Source organism: Acipenser ruthenus, chromosome 13 (genome assembly GCF_902713425.1).
Source record: "Acipenser ruthenus chromosome 13, fAciRut3.2 maternal haplotype, whole genome shotgun sequence".
NCBI classification, from domain to species: Eukaryota; Metazoa; Chordata; class Actinopteri; order Acipenseriformes; family Acipenseridae; genus Acipenser; species Acipenser ruthenus.
This window is the reverse complement of record NC_081201.1, coordinates 2,679,619-2,703,574: the sequence shown is the minus strand read 5'-3', so window position 1 is coordinate 2,703,574 and position 23,956 is coordinate 2,679,619. Positions and strand designations below refer to the sequence as shown.

Sequence of the window (23,956 nt, the reverse complement as noted above, 5' to 3'; positions counted from 1 at the left end):
TTTTGCTGCGATTACAGCTGTAAGTCGCTTGGGGTATGTCTCTATCAGTTTTGCACATCGAGAGACTGAAATTTTTGCCCATTCCTCCTTGCAAAACAGCTCGAGCTCAGTGAGGTTGGATGGAGAGCATTTGTGAACAGCAGTTTTCAGTTCTTTCCACAGATTCTTGATTGGATTCAGGTCTGGACTTTGACTTGGCCATTCTAACACCTGGATATGTTTATTTGTGAACCATTCCATTGTAGATTTTGCTTTGTTTTGGATCATTGTCTTGTTGGAAGACAAATCTCCGTCCCAGTCTCAGGTCTTTTGCAGACTCCATCAGGTTTTCTTCCAGAGTGGTCCTGTATTTGGCTCCATCCATCTTCCCATCAATTTTAACCATCTTCCCTGTCCCTGCTGAAGAAAAGCAGGCCCAAACCATGATGCTGCCACCACCATGTTTGACAGTGGGGATGGTGTGTTCAGGGTGATGAGCTGTGTTGCTTTTACGCCAAACATAACGTTTTGCATTGTTGCCAAAAAGTGCGATTTTGGTTTCATCTGACCAGAGCACCTTCTTCCACATGTTTGGTGTGTCTCCCAGGTGGCTTGTGGCAAACTGTAAACGACACTTTTTATGGATATCTTTAAGAAATGGCTTTCTTCTTGCCACTCTTCCATAAAGGCCAGATTTGTGCAGTATACGACTGATTGTTGTCCTATGGACAGAGTCTCCCACCTCAGCTGTAGATCTCTGCAGTTCATCCAGAGTGATCATGGGCCTCTTGGCTGCATCTCTGATCAGTCTTCTCCTTGTATGAGCTGAAAGTTTAGAGGGACGGCCAGGTCTTGGTAGATTTGCAGTGGTCTGATACTCCTTCCATTTCAATGTTATCGCTTGCACAGTGCTTGATTACACACAGGTGGATTCTATTTATCATCATTAGTCATTTAGGTCAACATTGGATCATTCAGAGATCCTCACTGAACTTCTGGAGAGAGTTTGCTGCACTGAAAGTAAAGGGGCTGAATAATTTTGCACGCCCAATTTTTCAGTTTTTTATTTGTTAAAAAAGTTTGAAATATCCAATAAATTTCGTTCCACTTCATGATTGTGTCCCACTTGTTGTTGATTCTTCACAAAAAATTACAGTTTCATATCTTTATGTTTGAAGCCTGAAATGTGGCAAAAGGTCGCAAAGTTCAAGGGGGCCGAATACTTTCGCAAGGCACTGTATACCCCCCACGTACATAACAGTCAATAAAAAAAATCTATAGTCCTATGATATTGTATTAGTACTGTATTTGAGATCATATTAAGATCTAAGTTTTCCCTATTTGGGACAGTCACTGGCAATACATTATTTTGATGCATGGTTTTCAGGGTATAGGCTAGTTTGAGGCTTCTGTTACCAATGTTTCTTTGTTTACTACTTTGCATTGAAAATGAGCTGTTGCATCTCATGGATCTGTCACAATTTCAAACAAAACAAAGCACAACTGCAACTGGGGACTGTTGTTCTTTTAAATGCTTTTAGCAAAACTCTGCCTGCCAGGTTCTGTTTGCTGCAATGACCTGATGATTGTTTGAAGAGCCTAAAGAGGGCATTAGAATTCAAGCCACATGAATACCACAGAGACAATCCTGTAACTAGAAGAATCACACATAGTTCATCCTTTTAAACTTCACTTCAGTCCTGAAAACAGGCAGCAGAATCCCTGAAATACATGGTAACTGTGAATGCATCCTCTCATGATCAGGCTGTAGATTTGAGAGGTGTTTGGGCATAACTACAAAAGCAGACATAGCAATTTGAAGCAGGTATCTTTTGGATGCATTGAGATTTTAAAAAATAAATAAAGTTGACACAAATTATATTCACAAAGCATCTTAAGACATGGCAGCATATCTGGCTGAAAGGTATTAAAACAAAATCAGATTTTCTTTCTGCGCCACTTCAGAGATTTCAAATATGCTGTGATGAATACTTTCAATTACATTTTAAGAATTATTTAAAAGTCAGTATGCCTATTTTCATTTTCAATTCCGTTTTTTGGTTTCTGTAGTCTGTAAAAGTATTTCATTGAAGTTACCTGCAATGCATATTTATGGAGGGACTATTTTGAATTAGATTTGGTGTTGTTTTGCGGGTTTAACTTTTTCTATTTGTTTTTTTTAATTTGAAATTATATTCTATGTACGATGGATAAACTTTCCTAGAAGCATTAACCCTTCCCCCACCAATAGACATGTGGCATACAGTAATGCCAGTTAACAGCATATCACTGAGACTAGTGTTAGTCCAGCAATACAGCATCTATCTAGTAAGTGATTTAATTGTAAACAGCTGTTACTGTGCTTTCGGTTAATACAGTTTATAGTCTGTGGGTGGTTTGCTTAACACAGTACAATTAATTGTGATTTGTTAATGCAATTATAGAAATCTTCTTTCTTCCTCCCCTCTCTCACGCTGCCGGACAGTAAGCAAGAAGAATCTGGGATCCTTTGGTAAGATGGTGTGGGTGGGTGTGTGTGTGTGTGTGTGTGTGTGTGTGTGTGTGTGTGTGTGAGTAAAGGAGAAACACAGTATCAGATATAAAGAACTTAGGAACTTATTTTTAAATTGTTTCTTGTATTGTTTTAAAAATGTGATGGTTTTAAAAAAATATAAATTTTAAAATATATATATACACACACACACACACACTTTGGAGTAAAAAAAAAAGGCCCCTTTGTGAATTTCCCCCTAAGAATATCATACTCTACACGCACTCCTTTGACTAAAGTTTGAAAAAGATTTATGATGTTGACAAACATAATTACAGAAAGTGGTTGGTTTTAAAAATAGGAATAGTTTTGATATGTACAGAATGTCAGGTAAGTTTGTAAGATTGTAACTAACTGCTTTAGCGCTCTCTGCTGGTTTACTTCCAGACCTGCAGTAATCTGTTGCTTTTCGATCAGCTTGTAATTTCTGAGGAGAGTGACCAGAGACCACTATACACTGTAGAGAGTATCAGAAAATGGATAAATATGACTTTGGTCTAACACTGGCATTAGGGGATATATGTGTGTTTTGTCTGTCATTTGCACAGTATGCATCTTAGAAAAATAAATGTATTTGGTAGAATGTACATGTAACAAGTACTGTGTCCATAGTATTATACTAGTATACAGTACAAAGAGGGATATTTAGTACATATATGTATTCATATTTTAAAATATTAATATTAATATAATAACAAATACTAAAGCTCTGCTTCTTAAACATGACTAAAGTTTGATTGCTTTCTTATTAATCAGTTTAAGCCTGAGAAAGAGCAAGTACTGAATCTGTTTGATGGACCTGAGATACAGGGATTCCTAATCCTACCCTTTGATCATAAGCCTTTCCTGCTTGACGGAGAGCTTTATGTTCAAGTGCCCTGCGACCCATGTAATATAAAAAAAAAAAAAAAAAAAAAAAAAACCTTATTGTATTGAATGGTTTGGAAATATTTCAGAGGTTTGATTTGCCAAAACCTCCCAGAGATCAAACTCATTTATAGTTCTGAACAGCTGTGACCAATTTCTGTAAATATAGGCCTCCACAGACAGATTTAATACTGGAGAAAACACGAGACATTAAATTAGCAGATGCTTTAGGTCACAGGCTTCAGAACACAGTTCGTGTTTGAAGGTACACATTGCTGTGTCTGTCTGTCAAAAAACAAAAGGAGAGTTTGCAAGAAGTATGGTTTTTAGTAATGCATTCTGAGCCTGAGTCGTGGCTCTTGTGACACTCTAGTATGGGGGATGAAACTGCATTGACTAAAGGATGCTACATGACATTGCCTGTCAACATGCTAGACTAATGAGCCTAGCCAAGCACACCCCTTGAGGACAGGCTCACATGATTGGTTTCTCTACTCCCTTCTTTTAAAGTAGGTAGTGCTGTTCCTCTTTGCAGCAGCCCCATTATTGAACCCAAGACCATTAATACAGGGTGGAACAATCAACCTGCCACATCTAGTGAGCACTTTTCTTAATCGACTTTAACTATTCAGGGGACTGCACAGGTAGACTTGCCAGCATCTGAGCAGCTGTCAGACGCATCTTCTGTAAATCTATGAGTCCCATTGCCCTACTCCTTAACCCTATAAAATACTAAGCATTGGCTACCATACAATCTCAGTACTGCTGAAGTCTATAGAATTGCGATACGTTACAACTGTGTTAAATCTGACCTTCACTATTCACCCAGCCTTCCACTGTCTGTTGTAATGGTTATTTTATAAGCACTCTCATTGAAACAGTTAGCTCCTGTCTGCTCATATTATGGTTCTCCAGTATGCCCTGTAATTTGTCCACTGCACTGTGCTTGACTTATAGTAGTTTCTTTTGGTTTTACCTAAGAATTTATGATTGAAGGTTACATCATCAACAAAATGTGTACACATTACAGTATGCGTGCCAGTTTTTATTAGCATGTAAAATCCCTCTGTACAAAAAAGCTTTGTAGTGTGCTTTTAAAGTTTTCCAAATTTGCATATGAAATTAGATCTGTCCCATAACATTACATACATACGGCACCCTTGAGGTTGTATCTGTCCTGCTAGGAACCCATTAACCCACATACAGCAATGACTCAGGATCCCAGACAGCACTGTAGTGGGTCCTATTTCTGTTCTGTTCGCACCTCTGTTTGCCCTTGTTTGTTTTTTTGTTTTGTTTTTTCTGCCAAGAGCAAAACAATGCTAATGTTCTAGAACTAGGAAGAAACAAATGGAATGCTGGTAGAAGCTGCTAAAATAAGGTTCTTAGGACAAGTTTGACAGCATCTTCCTTGCAGAACAAAATGGGTCAGACTTGAGAGATTTAATTTATTACTGGTTTAATATCCTATTATGCGTGTTTTGTATAATTTGCCATTGGTGTTTAAGTCATTATTAGCCAGGCTCGCTAACTAATACGTGATTTGACCACTAGGGGCGTGCAACTGATATTTGTGTCCCCTCTGCAACTGTGTAGTGATTTTCTCACAGTTTCCACAGTTGCAGAGTGGGGCAGAAATATCAGTTGCACACCCCTAGTGCTCAAACTAGTTAGTGAGCCTGGTTAATAATTTAAACAGCAATGGCAAATTGCTCTCTCTCTCTCTCTCTCTCTCTCTCTCTCTCTCTCTCTCTCTCTCTCTCTCTCTCTCTCTCTCTCTCTCTCTCTCTCTCTCTCTCTCTCTCTCTCTCTCGTTTTCCTCTGTAGTCTGTTTTTACAGTATGCCCCTGTACTCGGAGACAAATAAGTTTGATTAAATTGCATTTTCAAAGGGAACATCAAAGGGATCATGCAAATGCTTCAGCACCCGAGTTTAATTTCTGCAATAATTTTCTAAAAAAGATTGTATTATTTTCTTTACACAGCACAAATGGAACTGATTCAAATAATCGCTTTTAAATTGAATTTAGAGACTTAGTAGTAAATAGTCTTTAAGTCGTTACAAAGGTTAGCGGCACAGTTCGCTGTGATGCATTGATCTACTGGTAAAAAGCATGTCGATTTTTCATCCCTGGTTCCCTGCCACAAAAGGCTACTGTCAAGTAATCTATCCATTATTTAGCGTGCCTGCTGTTCTCATGGATTTCATCCCTCCCTTGAGAAAAAGCCCATTTAAAGGTCTTCAGTAGAGTGAAAGAGGTTAAAAAGAATGGAATTTTTCTGAACATCCCACTTGAGCTTAACAAAACCATGCTACAAAAACACGGGACTTTGCAAGGAAGCTGATAAAGATTACAAAAAAGAGTACAAAATGCTTTTATTTAATTTTGTTTGCTTATTAGAACATTGCAGCAGCCTATTGTTTGAGTGTAAGATACTGTGATGCAGTATGTGTATAAAAGGTTTGATCAGCTGTTGCTTTCCTGGACAGATTCGGCCGCGCCAGCTGACCCGGTGGCTCCTGTGATTGTAATCCCACCAAGAAACACCAGCGTGGTGGCCGGCACCAATGAGGCCACCCTGGAGTGTGTGGCAAATGCAAGGTCAGCCCCACCCCCTTAAGAGTTAAATATACACATGGTAAAATAACTTTGCACAAACAGGGTGTCCCATAACTCAGGTGCCATGGGCAATATCACCACACATCAAAATGGTCTGAATTTTCTCCTCTTTGCTTAAAGATACTTCACACCTGAAAGTAACAGAGAGACAGCCATTATTAACAATTCTCTTTTTGTTATCTATACTATAGTGTTATTGCACAACATTGAAAAGTCTATTTTTGTGAATAAAATGAAGTTTGATATTGGTTTTTATAAAAACAGTGTAGAATTGTTTTTAAGAACAGATTTGTTAAATATGTAGCAATATTTGCATTCACAACAAGACCTTTCTGTTGGCATTGCACATCGAAGAAGCCCAGCATGTTTCGTTGCGTCTTCTGGCTCACTAATGTACCAAGAACAATTGCAGCGCTTTTTAAGTAACATAGAGAGGCTAAAAGACAAAAAGGGTAGAGATTATTTTAAATGAAATTGTCAAAGACTGGATAATGTACAATAGGTCTTTACCAGTATATATATATATATATATATATATATATATATATATATATATATATATATATATATGCTGCAGTATAAAGAAAAACAAATCTAGTAATAGGAGGTAATTTCAGTCTGACAGAAAAATCACAAGGATCAATTATGCTGTGCTTAACTGACCAGTCTCAATCCTGGATCTAAAATCAAGGGATTTGGAAAAAAGATTTATAATGAAAATATATCGTAAATAGTAAAGGCATGCTTTGTGGCGAAAGAGATTGCAGTGTACAGGCTAAATAATTGGGAGCAGTTATGCTTAATAGTTCTTGTACTGTGTGTTTGTTTGCAACCTGCCTGCGTGCTCCGAGAATAAAATCATATCCCACTTGACAAACTTATTAAATACTAAGTAAATAAAGCTCAATAAAGCATACCCTAACTTTATACAAATTAAAAATAATAATTCAAATTAAAAAAAATAATTCAAGTCTCCATTTTGTTTCCAATTCTTGCCTGCACCCCCACCCCAAAGACCTGTCGAGAAGCTAAGCATTTCCTGGAAACGAAACGGAGTCAGGTTAACAAGTGGAGTCGGCATGTTTGGGAGACGGCTGGCGATCATCAACCCCACCTCGGCTGACGTCGGGCTGTACGTGTGTCAGGCAGCTCTCCTGGACAGCAGTGTGCAGCCCGTGGAAGCCAGGGCTTTCCTCTCCATCACAGGTAACCCTTTGTGTTGTGAGTGTGCAGTTTCAGTGCTATCAGGTTTTTTTTTTTGCTGTTCAACTGTAACCTCTCATTTTCTGCTTTTTACTAAAGCAATGATATGCAACGAGGAAGGACATCAGAGTGAAGGGCCGAATTGGTTTTTTTTTGTTTTTTTTTTTACAGTTATGGTAAACTGTAAATCTTCATTTTTATTGTTTCAAGTCACTGGTTATTGTCCCCATGTTTTAAACAATTCACACTATGAGTGGTCCAGGGCTGGGGTAGGTATGTGTGGCTCTTCCTTTGGAGGGAGTGGTTCTTAACAGTTACCAATTGGCCCTGCAAAAGAGCAGTTAAATAATGCAAGACCTATTTTGAACTAGTTCTTGCAGTGGAATGCAATTGAAGATCAAATGTTCTCTCCCCTGGTGTTGACTGTGCAGTGCATTTAATGAAAATGTTTCTTGGAACATTTTAGAGTAAACCCATAGTATAAGAACTAAACAGCATGTCTATTCATTATAAGAGTAGTACTCATTCATGGACCGAGTTGACACTTGTGCCTGGGATGGTAAGAGAGGGAGAGAGAGAGTGCCCTGCGTACGTATAGAGAGATGAAAGGGGTGTGAAAATAAATGGAGTAGTATTGCTTTGCTCAGTAGGAAGTAACAGCAAAAGACAGATTTGGAGACATCAGGGCCTTACAAATAATGTTATCTACCAAGTCAGGTGTTGTTGCATTCTTCTGTGCTTCATGACCTGAGAGCTCTTTGTGTGTGTGTGTGCGTATATATATATATATATATATATATATATATATATATATATATATAAATCTTTTTTTGTTTTGTTTTTCTCCAGAGTCGCCATACTTTACAGCGGAACCCAAGAGAAAGATGATGGGGGAAGTGGAAAAAACTATAGATATCCAATGTCAGGCTATGGGTGAGTGCCTTTTTTCTTGTTTAATAGTTCACTGCAATGACAACTTGTCATAAACCTTTAGACTTCTGATTGATGTAACATTGTGTGAAAAATACGGTTCTACTAGAGCCGAGGAAGCTGGAAAGGACAACATGTTCAATAGGTCAATTTTGTCGTAAAGCTCTATCAAACTTGAGACTTGCGTAGATTAAAAAAATAAATCTGAAGGACATGGTACCTCTGACGTTCTGTGTATGTCACGGTTGTATCAATATATTCCTCTGCCTTGTTATACTTGGTCATGCATGCGACCGTGAAGTTCTTTTTGACCAGCCTCTATGGTATGTGAATAAAGTATGGTACTGAGGCAGATGACAATCACGGCCTTTGCTGAGATCACTCATGTTGCTCTTCTGCATGTCTAAGGATAGATGCGTCTCCCAGCTTTCTTACTGGCATCTCATTTGCGAACAGACCTCTTTTAAAAGCAGCATGGGGTTCATTCATAATCAAAGTCTGAGCCCATTTAATTAAATCCCACAATCCTGGAGACGGCCACAGATTGAGTTTTTGATTTCTGGGTTGAATGACCCTTGTTATATAGTTAACCAGCGTGAGATCAATGAATGCCAAATGAAGTCGTTTTGAATGAAAAACGACTGCCGTTTGATGAAAAAGGGCGAAGGGGAGATTACGGTAGTTGAGGTCAAAAAAGCAACCTGCTGGAGGAAGTACAGCAAGTGACCTGCATGAAATACCTTGGCAGCAATGTAATGCTGTTACAGTAAAGTATGCCCAGTCACATATTGCACAGTTGCAGGTTGTTAACACAAGCTTTGTGTTTGTTATTGCACAGGTGTATTGGGGGGGCATATCCTCTTGTTTCCTTTTTATTGACTATTGCCATAGTATACTGTGGCAATGCGCCCCGCCCCTGTGTGCATTTGTGTTATGTGTATGTATGTATGCGTGCGTATGTTAATGTTGGTGTATAGATTGGTACACGGGATATAAACGGGTCTGTGTTTCACGTATATTTAAAAAGTGTAGATTTGTATGTAGGCACGAGGAGGGCACAAATCACTTCACGTGCTGGTTAAATGTAATATGTGAGCACGGGGTTGCACAGAATTAATTCACGTGCTGGGATTCAAGTGAATAATTAATTAGTAATTGAATCCCAGCACAACAGTATATATAGAGACACATTTTCACTCACTGGTGGTTAGGTGTTCAGAGAGTGGAGAACGGGTGAGCGAGAAGGAGAGTTAAAAGCGTAATTATAAATATAATAAGTGTTTTGTTTGTACTCACCGTGTTTGTTTGTCTCCGTGCACCGTTTGTGTTTAGTGCGTTTTGTTTGTCTTTTTACTTTGGCGTATAGTGCCGTGTCCTGTGTTTTTGTTGTTTCAAACCTTTTATTTTCTGTTCTGTTTATTAAATGCTGAACGCGATCACGCGTTCAGCCTCACCAAAACCCCATCTCTCTGTTTATTTACTCCCTGCTTCTGGTCTGACGCCACCCACTCTGGCCGTCTTTGTGACACGTGGTGTCCTGCGTGGGATCGACAGCGCCTCCAGGACTCAGGCCAGAGCAGGAACCGCAGTTTGGATTTAAAAAAAAGAAAAAAAAAAAAAAAAAAAATGGCAGAAGACGCCATCAAAGTGCGGGACTGGATGCTGGAGAATGCTGGGCTGGAGGCCCAGTCTCTGCCCATAGTCGTCCAGGCCCTGTGGATGATGGACAGTGAGAGATGGGAGGCCTATCAGGAGGAACACACCCCAAACACCTTGGAGGAAGGTGTGGAGTTTGTCCTCAGCTATCTGGAGGCAACCATAAATGGAACAGCAGCCCAGGTAGCAGGACCACCAGCAGAGGAGTACCTGCTGTCCCCATCTCCACCAGCAGAGGGTGAGTACCTGCTGTCCCCATCTCCACCAGCAGAGGGTGAGTACCTGCTGTCCCCATCTCCACCAGCAGAGGGTGAATGCCTGCTGGTTTTGCCTTCACAGCCTGAGTGGGAGGAGCCCGAACGTCCTACGCCTGAGTGGGAGGAGCCCGAACGTCCTACGCCTGAGTGGGAGGAGCCCGAACGTCCTACGCCTGAGTGGGAGGAGCCCGAACGTCCTACGCCTGAGTGGGAGGAGCCCGAACGTCCTACGCCTGAGTGGGGGGAGCCTGAGCGTCCACAGCCCAAGTGGGAGGAGCCTGAGCGTCCACAGCCCAAGTGGGAGGAGCCTGAGCGTCCACAGCCCAAGTGGGAGGAGCCTGAGCGTCCACAGCCCAAGTGGGAGGAGCCTGAGCGTCCACAGCCCGAGTGGGAGGAGCCCGAGCGTCCTACGCCCGAGTGGGAGGAGCCCGAGCGTCCTACGCCCGAGTGGGAGGAGCCCGAGCGTCCTACGCCCGAGTGGGAGGAGCCCGAACGTCCTACGCCTGAGTGGGAGGAGCCCGAACGTCCTACGCCTGAGTGGGGGGAGCCCGAACGTCCACAGCCCAAGAGGGGGGAGTCGGTGCGTCCACAGCCCAAAAGGGAGGAGTCGGTGCGTCCACAGCCCAAAAGGGAGGAGTCGGTGCGTCCACAGCCCAAAGAGAGGAAAGTCGGGGCTTCCATAACCCTAGGAACCAAGCTGCCAGCAGAGGGAGAATGCCTGCTGGTCCCACCTCCACCAGCAGAGGAAGAATGCCTGCTGGGTCCCTGTCGACCAGCAGAGGATGAATGCCTGCTGGTATCACTTCCCCCACCAGCAGAGGATGAATGCCTGCTGGTATCACTTTCCCCACCATCACGAGGAGAGGAGCGGGAGCTGCCTCTGCCTCCATCACCATCAGGGGGAGAGAAGCAGGAGCTGCCTCTCCCTTCACCAGAAAGACCAGGGCGTGAAGCTGGCGGCCCTCCGCAGCCCTTGCATAGGCTGCTGAGGGAAGCATGGGTAAGAATCGCCTGGTCGCAGAGGCCGAGAAGAGGGCCAACACCCGCATCCCGGCTGGTCCTGACTCCCTGCCACGCTTCACCCTCGCCTGGGGCTGCCAGCCGTGCCGCATTGCTTGGGGCTGCTAGTTGCTCCGCATCGCAGCAGGAAGTACTGTGGCCGGAACCCCACCAAGGGGAGTTGTCGGCCACGAAGAAAGTGGGGGAGGTCAGGAGACCTGCTCCCACTGCAGCAGTTTCGCTGCCGGAGATCGTGGGGGAGGTCCGGAGACCTGCTCCCACTGCAGCAGTTTCGCTGCCGGAGATCGTGGGGGAGGTCCGGAGACCTGCTCCCACTGCAGCAGTTTCGCTGCCGGAGATCGTGGGGGAGGTCCGGAGACCTGCTCCCACTGCAGCTTCTTCGCTGCCGGCAGTACTGTGGTCGGAGCCCCACCAAAGGGAGCTACCGGCTACAAAGAAGGGGGACGAGGTCTGGAGACCACTTTCCCCAGCAGCAGTTTCGCTGCAGGAGTTCTTGTGGCCGGAGCCCCACAGGAGGGAGCTGCCGGCTACGAAGAAGGGGGAGGTCGGGGGACCACCTGCCCCCGCAGCTTTTTCGCTGCAGGACGGGACCAACAGGCTGTCAGCCGTGCCACTACCGGCAGGGGTGCTGACAGCATGGCCAGCCATGGGCCCACTGAAGCCTCCCTTCCCAGCCCGAGACTTTGTCCTGGACTGCTGGATTTTTAAGGGGGGAGGTGGCCGTTGAGGCCATGTGTGCTGCGCACAAGGGGGGGTATATGTGGCAATGCGCCCCGCCCCTGTGTGCATTTGTGTTATGTGTATGTATGTATGCGTGCGTATGTTAATGTTGGTGTATAGATTGGTACACGGGATATAAACGGGTCTGTGTTTCACGTATATTTAAAAAGTGTAGATTTGTATGTAGGCACGAGGAGGGCACAAATCACTTCACGTGCTGGTTAAATGTAATATGTGAGCACGGGGTTGCACAGAATTAATTCACGTGCTGGGATTCAAGTGAATAATTAATTAGTAATTGAATCCCAGCACAACAGTATATATAGAGACACATTTTCACTCACTGGTGGTTAGGTGTTCAGAGAGTGGAGAACGGGTGAGCGAGAAGGAGAGTTAAAAGCGTAATTATAAATATAATAAGTGTTTTGTTTGTACTCACCGTGTTTGTTTGTCTCCGTGCACCGTTTGTGTTTAGTGCGTTTTGTTTGTCTTTTTACTTTGGCGTATAGTGCCGTGTCCTGTGTTTTTGTTGTTTCAAACCTTTTATTTTCTGTTCTGTTTATTAAATGCTGAACGCGATCACGCGTTCAGCCTCACCAAAACCCCATCTCTCTGTTTATTTACTCCCTGCTTCTGGTCTGACGCCACCCACTCTGGCCGTCTTTGTGACATATACATATTCTATTGATACCTGCTTAATTGACGGAATCAACATCAGGTGAATGGTGACACATTGAAGAAGTCTGTTGATGACACCACACTGCAAAAGGCTATACCTTGTGAGACACCCAGGGTCTCTTACATCAAAGAAACATCAGTATGTTGCCCTGGCCTGCATTGTCAACTCATGTAAACCCCATTGAGAACGCCGGAGATGTGTCTAGCTGGAACAGGTTTATTCTTGTGGATAGTGACAGCCAATTACCCAGGAAACTCAAGTCTTTATGGATTACATGAGAGGTGTTAATTTCAGAAACTCCTTTTAACAGCTACGGATTTATGAAAATCCTTCATTTAATTTACACTCTTCTTGACATGTCCCCAGTGAAAGAGCCAACGCTGTGAATACAAGCCCACACATTGAGGCTCTGAGGAGGATACATTGGGAACATCCGTCCATATATCCACACAAATCCCTTTCATAGCATAATTTTTAGAGATAATTTGCACCCTTTTCCCAAATTGAAAGTTACTGAACAGACTGTCAGGTTTAAGACATTTCTTTCCCTAGTTTCCTACTTTGTACGTATTCTTGCAATATATTTCAGCATAATTGCGATTGTTATGATATTTTGATAGTCCAACCTGTTCAATCAGAAACATTTCATTGGTCACCGACTCCTCTCCCATAGTTCAGTGTTTTGATTGGTTCATCTGTCCTATACCGGCTCGCTGTGGCACAGGTTCAGAGGGGAGGCAACAGCTTTATGAATATGCATGACAAGCCCCAAATGTGAATTCAAAATAGCTGGTCAAAACGGATTTCTGGCCAGTGGTAGGTTAATAAAAATATCAAAAAATACAAATATGTTGAAAAAGATATTGCAAGAATAAGTATAACAAAGCAGTGAACTAAGGAAAGTAATATTTTGTGTTTTAAATCCTACAGCCTGTTAAGTAACATTTAAGGAGAATTGATTTCTGTGAGATACATGTTATATTGTTATATATGAAGTGTGCAGTATATTCAGGTAATACTGTTATATGTATTATAATTTGATGGTTTTGAAATAGTAGTGTACAAAGGGATGAGCGCTAAACAAGTTATATACAAGTGATGTTACCCAGGCAGTTCAGCAATGTCAGCTTTAGATGGGGTGTGTGTTATACACAAGGCTGGCATTGTAGTAAATAAATTATGGTAACCAGATGCATCTAACAAACTGTGTTGTAGTTTGCTGTTTATCGTGTTATTTTTTTTGTCAGTCGGCATTTGTTTTAATTAAAACCTTCATGTTCTTAAACATTAATTCTCACTAATTCCCAAGCCATTCTAGAGAATAAATACATACCCTAACTGCTAATGTGTACTGGGGAAAGACAGTACTAGACAGAATAATAAAACAGAAGGCATCTTTAATGCATTTGCATTTTAATAATGTTTAGTCTCATTTTGTTATGGGCTGCAATGTGACCATGAAAATGTAATTTCTCGCAGTGACCTGTAGCTGCTGATCACAATTCACTGCGCTGTGATGAAAAGGGCACTTAATAGACGCAGGCGAAAAAAAAAAAAAAAAAATTCAACTTAACAGGTTCATTCATTTTACTTTGTAAGCATTCATCCCAAAATGACAGGACGTCACTTGGAAGATTCTTCAGTTAACATAATAATAATTCATTTTATTAAAAAGTATAAATTGAGGAAAAGAAAAGGTTGCGCATCCGAATTTGGCTTGCATCAAGATTAAATAAAGCTGTCATAAAGAACACAGTCATAAGGCCGCAAGCCGGGTCCGAATCTCCTGGGGGATTTGAAATAAAACTAGGCATCTATCTGCAAGTTGTTTTTTGTGCTTGTGTTATATGGGGGACATTCAAATGAAATGTTGTGATAATTTTTAACCCTTTATATGTACATTTATTCACCTTGAGACAAATCTTTTATTATGAATGTACCTCTCCTCTCCTCCATGCACCCAGGTGTTCCTGTCCCCAGTCTGGAGTGGTATAAAGACTCGGTTCCCCTCAGTAAGCTGGCTAACCCTCGTTATAAGGTGATGGTGAACGGAGGGCTACGGATTAGAGGGGTGCGTCCCGAAGATGCCGGCATTTTCCAGTGCTTCGCCAGGAATACAGCGGGAGAAATCCAAACACACGCCTACCTTGATGTTACAAGTGAGTGTAGCAACATTAAATAAAAATCAAACTGTTTTCTAAGAAACAAATATATCATGTATAGCCAAATATATCATGTATAATACTCCTAACCAGTGTAAAATATTACAAAATTCAGCCCACTAACATATGACATAAATATAAACATGTATTAGGTGCCTATTTACCATATGTATATTGTAAGCAAACACAAACATGCATTAATAATAAAAACAATTATCAAGAAGGTTTATGTTATTTTATGGTAGCTGATTAAATTGGGGTTAATTACATTTTTTCGAACCCTGAAATCTTTTCCTGTTCGGGGTGGGGTTGTCTTGCGAATGACCCCAGAATGACCGAAAATTCACTTAACCTGAACCCGATCTGAAGAAGATCATCTGAAAACACAACCTAACTCAAGCAGTGAGCAGCAATGTCACAGTGCGCGTCGGTCTTCTAATTAAAGCTACAATACAACATTAGCTGCGCAGTACACAACAGAGTACCATCATTTTCACTGTATTCAGAATAAAATAACACATCAAATAGCAACTGAAATATTATACATTTGTTTAATTCTAACAAATAATAACATTAAAAAAATGTGGCCAGGTTACAATATTTCAATCAATCAATCAATCAATCAATCAATCAATTATTGTATTTTTATATAGCACCTTTCATGGCAATGCCACCCCAAAGCGCTTTACAGGAAAAAAAAATAATAATTATAATACAAAGTATAATGTCATAACTAAAATAAAAACATGATTACAAACATTACGAAATTATTTACATAAAAAAATTTAAATGGGGAAAAAATCTCCCAAAAGCTAGGAAAAACAGATGTGTTTTTAGCAGTGCTTTACATTTCTCAAGAGTGGCAACGACTTCCAAAGTTTAGGAGAACTAGTGGAAAAACTCTGACCTCCCAGAGTGACACTCCTGGTCTAGAAAACAGCCAGCAGCTCTGAGCTTGAAGAGCACAGCTGACAGGTAGGGATGCAGCAAGTCTGATAAATATATAGGGCCAGTTCCCCAGACAGCCTTGAAGGTCAACAGCAGAATCTTAAAAATAATCAGATATTTGAAAGGTATCCTATGCAAAGTTTCCAAGACAGATGTAATATGTTCAGTTCGTTTTGTACTTGTCAGTATTCTTACAGGAGCAGCATTCAGCAGCATTCTGGACCAGTTGTGCTATTCAGATTTATTTTATTAATGTTATTATTTGTTCAAATTAAACAAATGTAGAACATGTAGGTTGCTGTTTGATGTCTTATTTTATTCTGTTGTGTTGTGTACTGCGCAGCTAATGTGGTACTATAGCTTTAATTAGAAGACCGACGCGCACTGTGACGTTGCTGCTCACTGCTTGAGTTAGGTTGTGTTTTCGGATGATCGTCTTCAGATTGGGTTCGGATTAAGTGAATTTTCTTCATTGCAATGGGAACATTCGCAAGCCAACCCCACCCCGAGCATGAAATATTAGAACCTGATAATATTAAGCATGTTTTTCACGTGTCGGTTCATTAGAATAGCTACTTCTTTGCCGGGTAGTTTAGCTAAAGATTTCCAATTATAGCATAGCTAAAAGCTTCTATCCTGCTTTCATCTGCTTGGTTTAATTGCTGAAGAAAGTTGGTTCTTATCATGGCTTTGATCAACTGGAGGTTTCAGTCCTTGTCAGTGGCTGTGGATTGGGATATTCTGCAACAGCATAAGACAAAAATCCAACTTGTACAAGACATGTTATTAATTACTTGTGAAATCTTGAGTGAAGAAAAGTTAAAAGGACGCTTTCTGTCCATCTGTCTGTCCTTTGCGCTCTGTCTCTAAGTAGGTCATTTACTTTTTTACAGTTACAGAGTTAATCTATTCTGCAGGTCACAGCAGCCGCAGTGTTTGTCTGTGTATAATAAATGACTGCAGATATCAGATTTCTAAGGGGGTTTATTTGTATAAATGCAATGGTCATCTGAGAATTAACGCTCACATTTTATCACGTACAATTATAAGAGGTAATCCAACTGTGAATAATTTTACTGAGTTTATAATCTTGCTCTTTAACGCTGTGGTTTTTGGCTTTGCTTTGAATTATGTCCCTCATAAATTGATTATACACTTCAAAGCAGAGAAGGTTCTTTTAGTCGCGTAAATCACTCACCTGAGTCTTTGCCAGAAGTGACCAAAGAAAATAACTGCCATATGAGCACCATGTGATTAAAGCACTCTGCACATTGGTGCTAGTAGTACTTCAATCTGCAATCAATCATTTAGCTGTCTGAAGGTGCTATTACTACTTAATTAAACACTAAATTGAGTTTCAGTGTCATGCCTTTCAATGACAAAACATGTAATATATTCAACAATAATACACCCATGCACTTATTCAGAGTATTAGGGCTTACAAATGCCCTTTTTCCACACACTTCAGAACGGGACATGTAGTCCGGAGCAAAATATTTTATATTTCCCCGAGTGTTAAAACATGTATTATAAATCAGAATTTATAACATTAGAATGAATAGGGAGTGTCACTACTTACAAGCACCATTATATCTCCACCTCGCTATACTGTGATTATGCTGACTTGATAACGGTATTAATTCAACAAGCACTAAAGCCCTCTAGATCAGTACTATTTTTAGAGTTACAGTTATGGTTAGGGTTGGGGCACAAACCCACACAATTCCCTCTATACTGTAGGTCATGTGTTCCCACAGCAATAAGAGGGCTTATTTTTACCATCAGAGTAAATGAAGTGACTCCTGTCATGTCAGTGGATTCCAATACCCTTTGATTTCAGTGGGATAAACACAGTGCCGTGCAAGCCCATCAGTTTTGTGACAGAACCGCAGTGTACAGCTTAAGAGTTAATTTGCTTGACCTGTCTTCTGCTGGCTGTGTGATTGTGTATTGTATTAATATAAAAGGAACCACAACCACCGCATTTGTTGCCAGGAAAAAAAAAAAAAGAATAAGGAAAACATTGCTGTCTATAGTGTGAAATAGGGGAAATGAAAACTGTCTCTGGCCTCTAAGACACAGATATATTCCCAGGAGACAGTGGGGTATGGCTGCACAGTTACTGTTTCCTGTCTGCAGACTTTCTCTTGTTCTTATCGTGAACTCACAGAAACTCGTCATCGGGATTGTATTAGAAGGCAACAGGACTGTTTCTATAGTCATTTCGTGTACCCTCTAATATTTAGTTTGTTCTCAGAGCTTTAGAACCTCATCTGGGCATCTTCAAGCTCAGGGTTAACTGAGTCAACAGCATGGTCCCCCGAACTTCCATTTCCCTTGAGGATTCTGAATGGCAGTAGATGGCATTTATCCAGCTTTAGTTTAAAGTCTGTTCGGTGATATCTAGCGTGCAGGGACATGACATTGGAAAAAAACCAAAAACACCTATTTTCTTTTGAAGCTTTTAATTTAGGATTTGGAATACAATGTAAACATACTAGAGTCTACCAACAAATATGAATAGAGACTGTTCTGTGTTTTCGCTTCAATGTGTACAATCTACTGTATTTTCTATATTAAAAAACAAACAAACAAACAACTCTTGAATTTTGCAGGCATGGCCCCAACGTTCACTCAGCTGCCATCAGACATCACGGTGACAGATGGAACAGTGGCTGTCTTTACCTGCGAGGTGTCAGGAGCTCCAAAATCTGCCATTGCCTGGAAGAAAAGTAAATACAGCATGTCTGCATGTTAACTGGGGTGTTCAGAGATTGTTGGTGCATGAGCAATAATGGGGTTATTAAGAACAGCTTTTACACTGTGTGCATTTCATATTCTCTTATACAGTATCTTAACTGAAATATTCTCTGTCTTCTCTGATATGCAATACAAATGTGGCATTGATGCTTAAACTTTATTTACATGTTCTTTATGTAGCTTACAGACAGTCCCAGCCGATGCCCTCTTTCCCTACTGTCATATCCTTTCTTCGCTAACCCTCCCATTTCCTGTATGTCACCTATTACTGCCTAATGCATCCGACTCCTTATAGAGCTAGGCAAATGGGGGATAAAAAAAGGTTGTGTGTTGTTCCTCGCTAGTAACTGTTGGGTGTTATTCAGCCTTTTAAGAGCCTGTATGTGGGAAAGGCACTATATAAATGCTTTCCAATATACCTGTTTTGGGTGATATGATTGTTCCCTGTTGGAAGACTGAATTATAATTTGTTTTAATGCCAAGTGAAAAGAAGCATTGTACCTGTACTCAGCTCATTGTATCGGCTCAAGGTGGAAATTGTACTTTGAAACATTCTGACATTTCAGCATTACTGCCTCGACGCCTAAGTGCTCCTTTTTTGTGTCTGATTTGCAAGCGCTATCTGTTCCCTTGCCATTAAGACAAATCCTATTAAACTGAGCATGTGGAATCTTAACAATCTTTTGGCAGAATTTCAGACATTGAGGGGCTGCACAGGGGTGGCACAGCGCACTAACAGAGAGAGGTGACGTACTGTAGATGCTGTTTTATTCCAGCTTAGATTGTTTGCATCATATCAGGTCTATTAGCTGAAGCCAATTAATATTACTGCCACAGTAGCTAACGGTAAATTGCGTTTCTTTTGTTTCGTAGAGAATGATATTATGGTAGGTTTATTTCAAGCAGTATAAATGTACTATAATAATGCTTAGTTGGTGGATCAACTTCACTTAGGACAGGAATGGGCAACTCCGGTCATGGTATTATTAGGGAGCCACAGGTATTTCTATGTAATTGATGTAACTTAAAAAAAAGGATGGTGAGTAAGTAGATTCAAGAAAATGCACAGAGTCCTTTTCTTCAATCAGTTGTTTGGTTTATTGAAATATGCAGGGAGTCTGTTCCCAGGTACAGGACAAACAGAATACTCGTTCTTACAATTGTTGCATGACATTAAATACCCTTCTGTATAGATGGTCCACCTCCTCTTTCTCTAACACTTAACCAATAGAAAAGGTACAACACATTATTCTGTTAATTTAGTGTATATGTGTGTGTGTGTGTGTGTGTGTGTGTGTGTCTGTGTGTGTAATCTAGTGTGACGACCTCTGAACTCAGTGCATTCTTCAGACCCCTGGTGGTGCCCCAAAAGGTCCATCCATCTAGTTTTTTGTTATCTTCCTTGTTCATATCTCTCCGTTTTGCCTGAGACCCTTTGAGTCCAGTGGCATTATCTCTTATTCTCCCTGAGAACCTTTGGGTCCAACGGCAGTCCCTGGGAGCCTTGTAGCTCCTTTATGCTTTGTATTCCAACAGTGTTATCTTGTTAGCTTGCAGTCAATGTTGTAGACGCAAGGTTTCTTATCAATTGTTAGCAGTACATGCAATTTGAACCAAACAGTCTGCTATCTGCAATATTAGTCTCTTTTCAGAAAAGAACACCAGTATAGCTCTGCCAGTCCACATGCATAGCAAACTGCTAATCAATTCTCGATCCATGTTTTCCAAAAGTAATGCAGTACGGTCATGACTCCCATTCATCCCATTCCAATAGCAATAGTCTCCCAACTATAGCATGTTAAAGGGGAGTGCTGCAATTATATTATTTAGGACCTATTTAGGAAGGTTTATTTTGTAATTAAATATTTTAGATCCGGGTTATTTGCAACAAAGATTTACACTGTAACCACCGAAATGGTAAATAATGTTCTAAGCAGAAAGAGCAGCTGGTGGAAAACCCAAGGAATAGGATTTTAAACAGGAAACTGTAGATGTCATAAAAATGAACACTGACTTCAGAAACCATTAACATGGCACGCTTAAGTGAAAAGACACAACAATGATATTTCTGAATTCTGAATCCGCTTCTGTTCCTGTGTTGCAGGCAATCAGATTCTGGCAAGCGGTTCGGTCCAGATTCCTCGGTTTACTCTTCTGGAGACTGGAGGGTTGCAGGTGCGGCCAGTTTACCTGCAAGACGCGGGGAATTACACCTGCTACGCCAGCAACTCGGAGGGAGCCGTCAACGCTACCGTCTCGCTGACTGTGTGGAGTAAGGACAGAGCCGCTCGGAATATTTGTATTATGATATTCTGTAATGTGATATTTTAGAATGGGATAACCTGTAATGTGATATTTTATAATGCAATACTTTGTACTGTGATAATTTGTAACAATTGTAAGTCACCCTGGATAATAATAATAATAATAATAATAATAATAATAATAATAATAATAATAATGCATCTCTATTTGGTTGTAGAGCTTTGTGTTTTTTTTGTTTCTATCTTATATCAGGTTGTTGGTTGGATTGATGGTATCCCTGATAAATAATTAGAATTTGAAATGCAGAAGTACTTGTGACATAAACAACGCTTTTAATTGCACATGTAGCTGTATGATAACTACACAACCATATCTGCTTTTGCTGTGTTTTTACAGTGTAAAATGCGTGTCTTTATGTATGTATTTTGTCAAGTTTTCAGTTGCCATCTGAAAAGTTATGACTACAGATTTAGTTTCTTAGATAACTTCAGTTTTTTTTGTTTGTTTTTTTTAACCCTGTGTCTCTGTTTCTTCCAGACCGTACTTTTATATCCCATCCACCCAAGGACCGCCGTGTAATCAAGGGAACGATGGGTGTGCTGGAGTGTGGCGCCACATACGACCCCAGAGTGTCTGTCAGGTAAGTGGTCCACGTAAATAATATTTACCATTGTATCTTTGTAGGCTGTCATGACAACATTTTATCAAATTGGGACACTGCTGTAAGGAAAATGTTTCACCGGGTAGGTTTGTCTGGAAGAAGGATGGTGTCCCACTGAACTACGCCAGGAGTTCTCGGCTCAGCGTCAAGGATGGCTCTCTTCAGATCAGCCAGACCTGGTCAGGTGACATCGGAGACTACACCTGTGAGGTCCTTTCTCAGGGGGGGAATGACTCTAAAAGTGCCCGATTAGAAGTTATGTGAGTATTTCCTTTTTTTCATGCGCTCAAGCATCTGTTTCTGGTCCTCTTTTGGTCAGTATAGCCAAATTGTTAAACTTTCCATACTCATCATATTCATTTATTCAACATACCCTGCAGCCCCATAACCCAACAGTCTAAGAACTCACTGATTGTTGAGTTGTACTTTTTGTCCCCGTTTTTAATACTTCAGCGAGGTTCTTTGTTGAGTTTGGAATCCCTTTCTAGTAATTACTGCAGGAGGCTAAATTGAGAAATTCTCTCCAGTCTATTAACTAACCTCGACAGTCAGTTGATAGCGTTGCTGTGCCCTGTGGGTTCATTAGTGCATTTTCCATGGTGTATAAGTGTGAGAGAGTAATACCCAAAGAGAGAGTAATACCCTGCATGCTAATTTGTGTCTCTGGCTCTCAGAAGCATGGAGGGAGAAGTAGAGGAAATGTAGCTGTTGTTTCGTAAAAATAGGGGTCAGTGTTACTAGCATTAATAGCTGTTCAGACAGCTCTCTTAAAGGCACCAGGTCGCAGAATCCTGTCATTTTTACTGGACAAGCATGAGAATAAACGACTGTGCTGTTTCTGTCAAAGCCTGTCCTTTGACACTCCCTGAGAATGCATTGAACCTTTGCTTGAATGAGGTTAATCTTTACATTATAATTTCAGTTCCTAAGGGTGGCAAAAAACAGCCCCCTTTGCATAGCAATCAGAGCCATGCCAGGTTTTAAAACTATTTTAAAGAAGGATAGGTTTGTGTGATTACACAAGCCATAGAACTAAACCCTGGAACAACAGTAGGAGTCTTGTACTCTAAGCATTAGTGTTACCAATAGCTGATGCTGATGAATATGCAATACTGTGAAAGCTGCATCCCAGATAAAAAGTCATACATATCTAAAATACATTTAGAATATAATTTTGTACAGGTTTTAAGAAAATCTGATTTTTTTTTTTTAAACCAGTCCATATGAACGCTGCATTTGCCAGTGTTTTAGCCCTAAAAACTCAAGAGTTGTTTAAATCGAATGCTGTAGTTTGATAGGTATGCGATGCTGCCAGAGTAGCACACAACATTGACCAAGCTTTGCTGGTCCTGCACCAGTGGTGTCAGATAGAAACATGCTCAGTTACTCAGTACATCACTCTAAGTGTACTTGAACACCCATCTGCAGTGCATCAGGTTTCCATTCAAACCCACCAATATTGAGAAAACTCCAGGGAGATAATGCTGCTTCCAGCTTTGGGCAGCAGGCATCCTGGCTTCTCGCTAATTACTTCTCAGCCACGGACTCACTGGCCGACGTGTGAGGCACTTCACTTTCATTGTCATGCAGGGACTACAATGAAATCGATAGTGAAATCCCCTTTTAGCTTTCATTAAGCCGTTTCAACTTCTACCTCCATTTGGATTCTGAAATACATCTCCAGCCCAGCCAGCCAGCCCGCGACATTATTAAAGAGCGACACCCGACAAGATCAAACAGAATCTGATCAAAGAGTTCTGATGTGCTTCACTCGGTTACTTTATTATTATTATTATTATTATTATTATTATTATTATTATTATTATTATTATTATTCCATAGCATTTAGTCACATGGTTATTGCTATAAGAATGTTAAGGAGAAGGCTGTTTTTTCTAGACATACCTAATCGGGTCACTTAGGCCCTGTTAGCATTTGTCAGATGAGACAAAAGCAGGTTGAAATCAGCCCAGTTCATTTCAATGTCAACAAGCTACCGGCCTCTGGAGGACAGAGGCCAGCCCTGTTGGTGTCCGACTGTGCTCACTAGGCGCCTGGCCAGGGTCCGCTGATGAGGAGAAGCAGTCCCTGCCGGTTTTTGCCTCCATAACCCGCAGGGAGGATTAGGATTCTTGCAGAAATCTGCCACTCCAAACATCCTATTGAATGTCAAATCGCAGAAAGAAGACGACAAATACATGTATGTAGGATAAAAACATGTCCGTTAATTATACAATGAGAGAAATATATGGAGGTACTGTAGGGGTTTGTGACAGGTTGGCTTGTAGACTCTAGATGTAACTGGCACTTCCACCATATTGGTTAGAGACTAAGCCAAACTTACCCCGCTTCTCTTAAGACTGATAACCCCAGAGCAAGGCTTAAGCTCATTTAAAATGCTCTGTATGTGGAGGTTTGAACTGTATTGTTTCTGTCGTACTTGTAGTGCTCTTTCTGTAGATAGCTAGAGGGCTCCAGTCTCCAACTCTGTCACCCTGGTGTCTTTCACATAAGGAAATAAGCCCAAAGGAAAAAAAAAAAAAAAAAAAATCTTCTCTTCTCAGTAGCTTCACAGCATTTTAATAACACATCCTTGTCATATTCACTGTGCGGCTTGATACATTTAATGATTGCTCTTGGAGAGCACACTTTTTAATTAAAAAGTATCTCTGAGGAA

The 23,956-nt window shown here is 40.9% G+C and overlaps 1 protein-coding gene across 2 annotated transcripts in view; it reads left to right on the top strand.

The window, feature by feature from the left end:
• LOC117417757 (protein sidekick-1-like) overlaps positions 1 to 23,956 on the top strand; it is a 251,634-nt gene that overhangs the window by 170,300 nt on the left and 57,378 nt on the right. Inside the window, exons 7-15 of one of the 2 annotated variants that reach the window (XM_059035446.1) lie at positions 2,465 to 2,491; positions 5,889 to 6,000; positions 7,034 to 7,224; positions 8,071 to 8,154; positions 14,448 to 14,642; positions 18,209 to 18,325; positions 20,458 to 20,625; positions 21,156 to 21,258; positions 21,366 to 21,539. In XM_059035446.1, coding sequence (XP_058891429.1) covers positions 2,465 to 2,491; positions 5,889 to 6,000; positions 7,034 to 7,224; positions 8,071 to 8,154; positions 14,448 to 14,642; positions 18,209 to 18,325; positions 20,458 to 20,625; positions 21,156 to 21,258; positions 21,366 to 21,539 — 1,171 coding nt within the window. The remainder of the gene's footprint in view (positions 1 to 2,464; positions 2,492 to 5,888; positions 6,001 to 7,033; positions 7,225 to 8,070; positions 8,155 to 14,447; positions 14,643 to 18,208; positions 18,326 to 20,457; positions 20,626 to 21,155; positions 21,259 to 21,365; positions 21,540 to 23,956) is intronic. The other variant, XM_059035447.1, reaches the window with a different exon arrangement.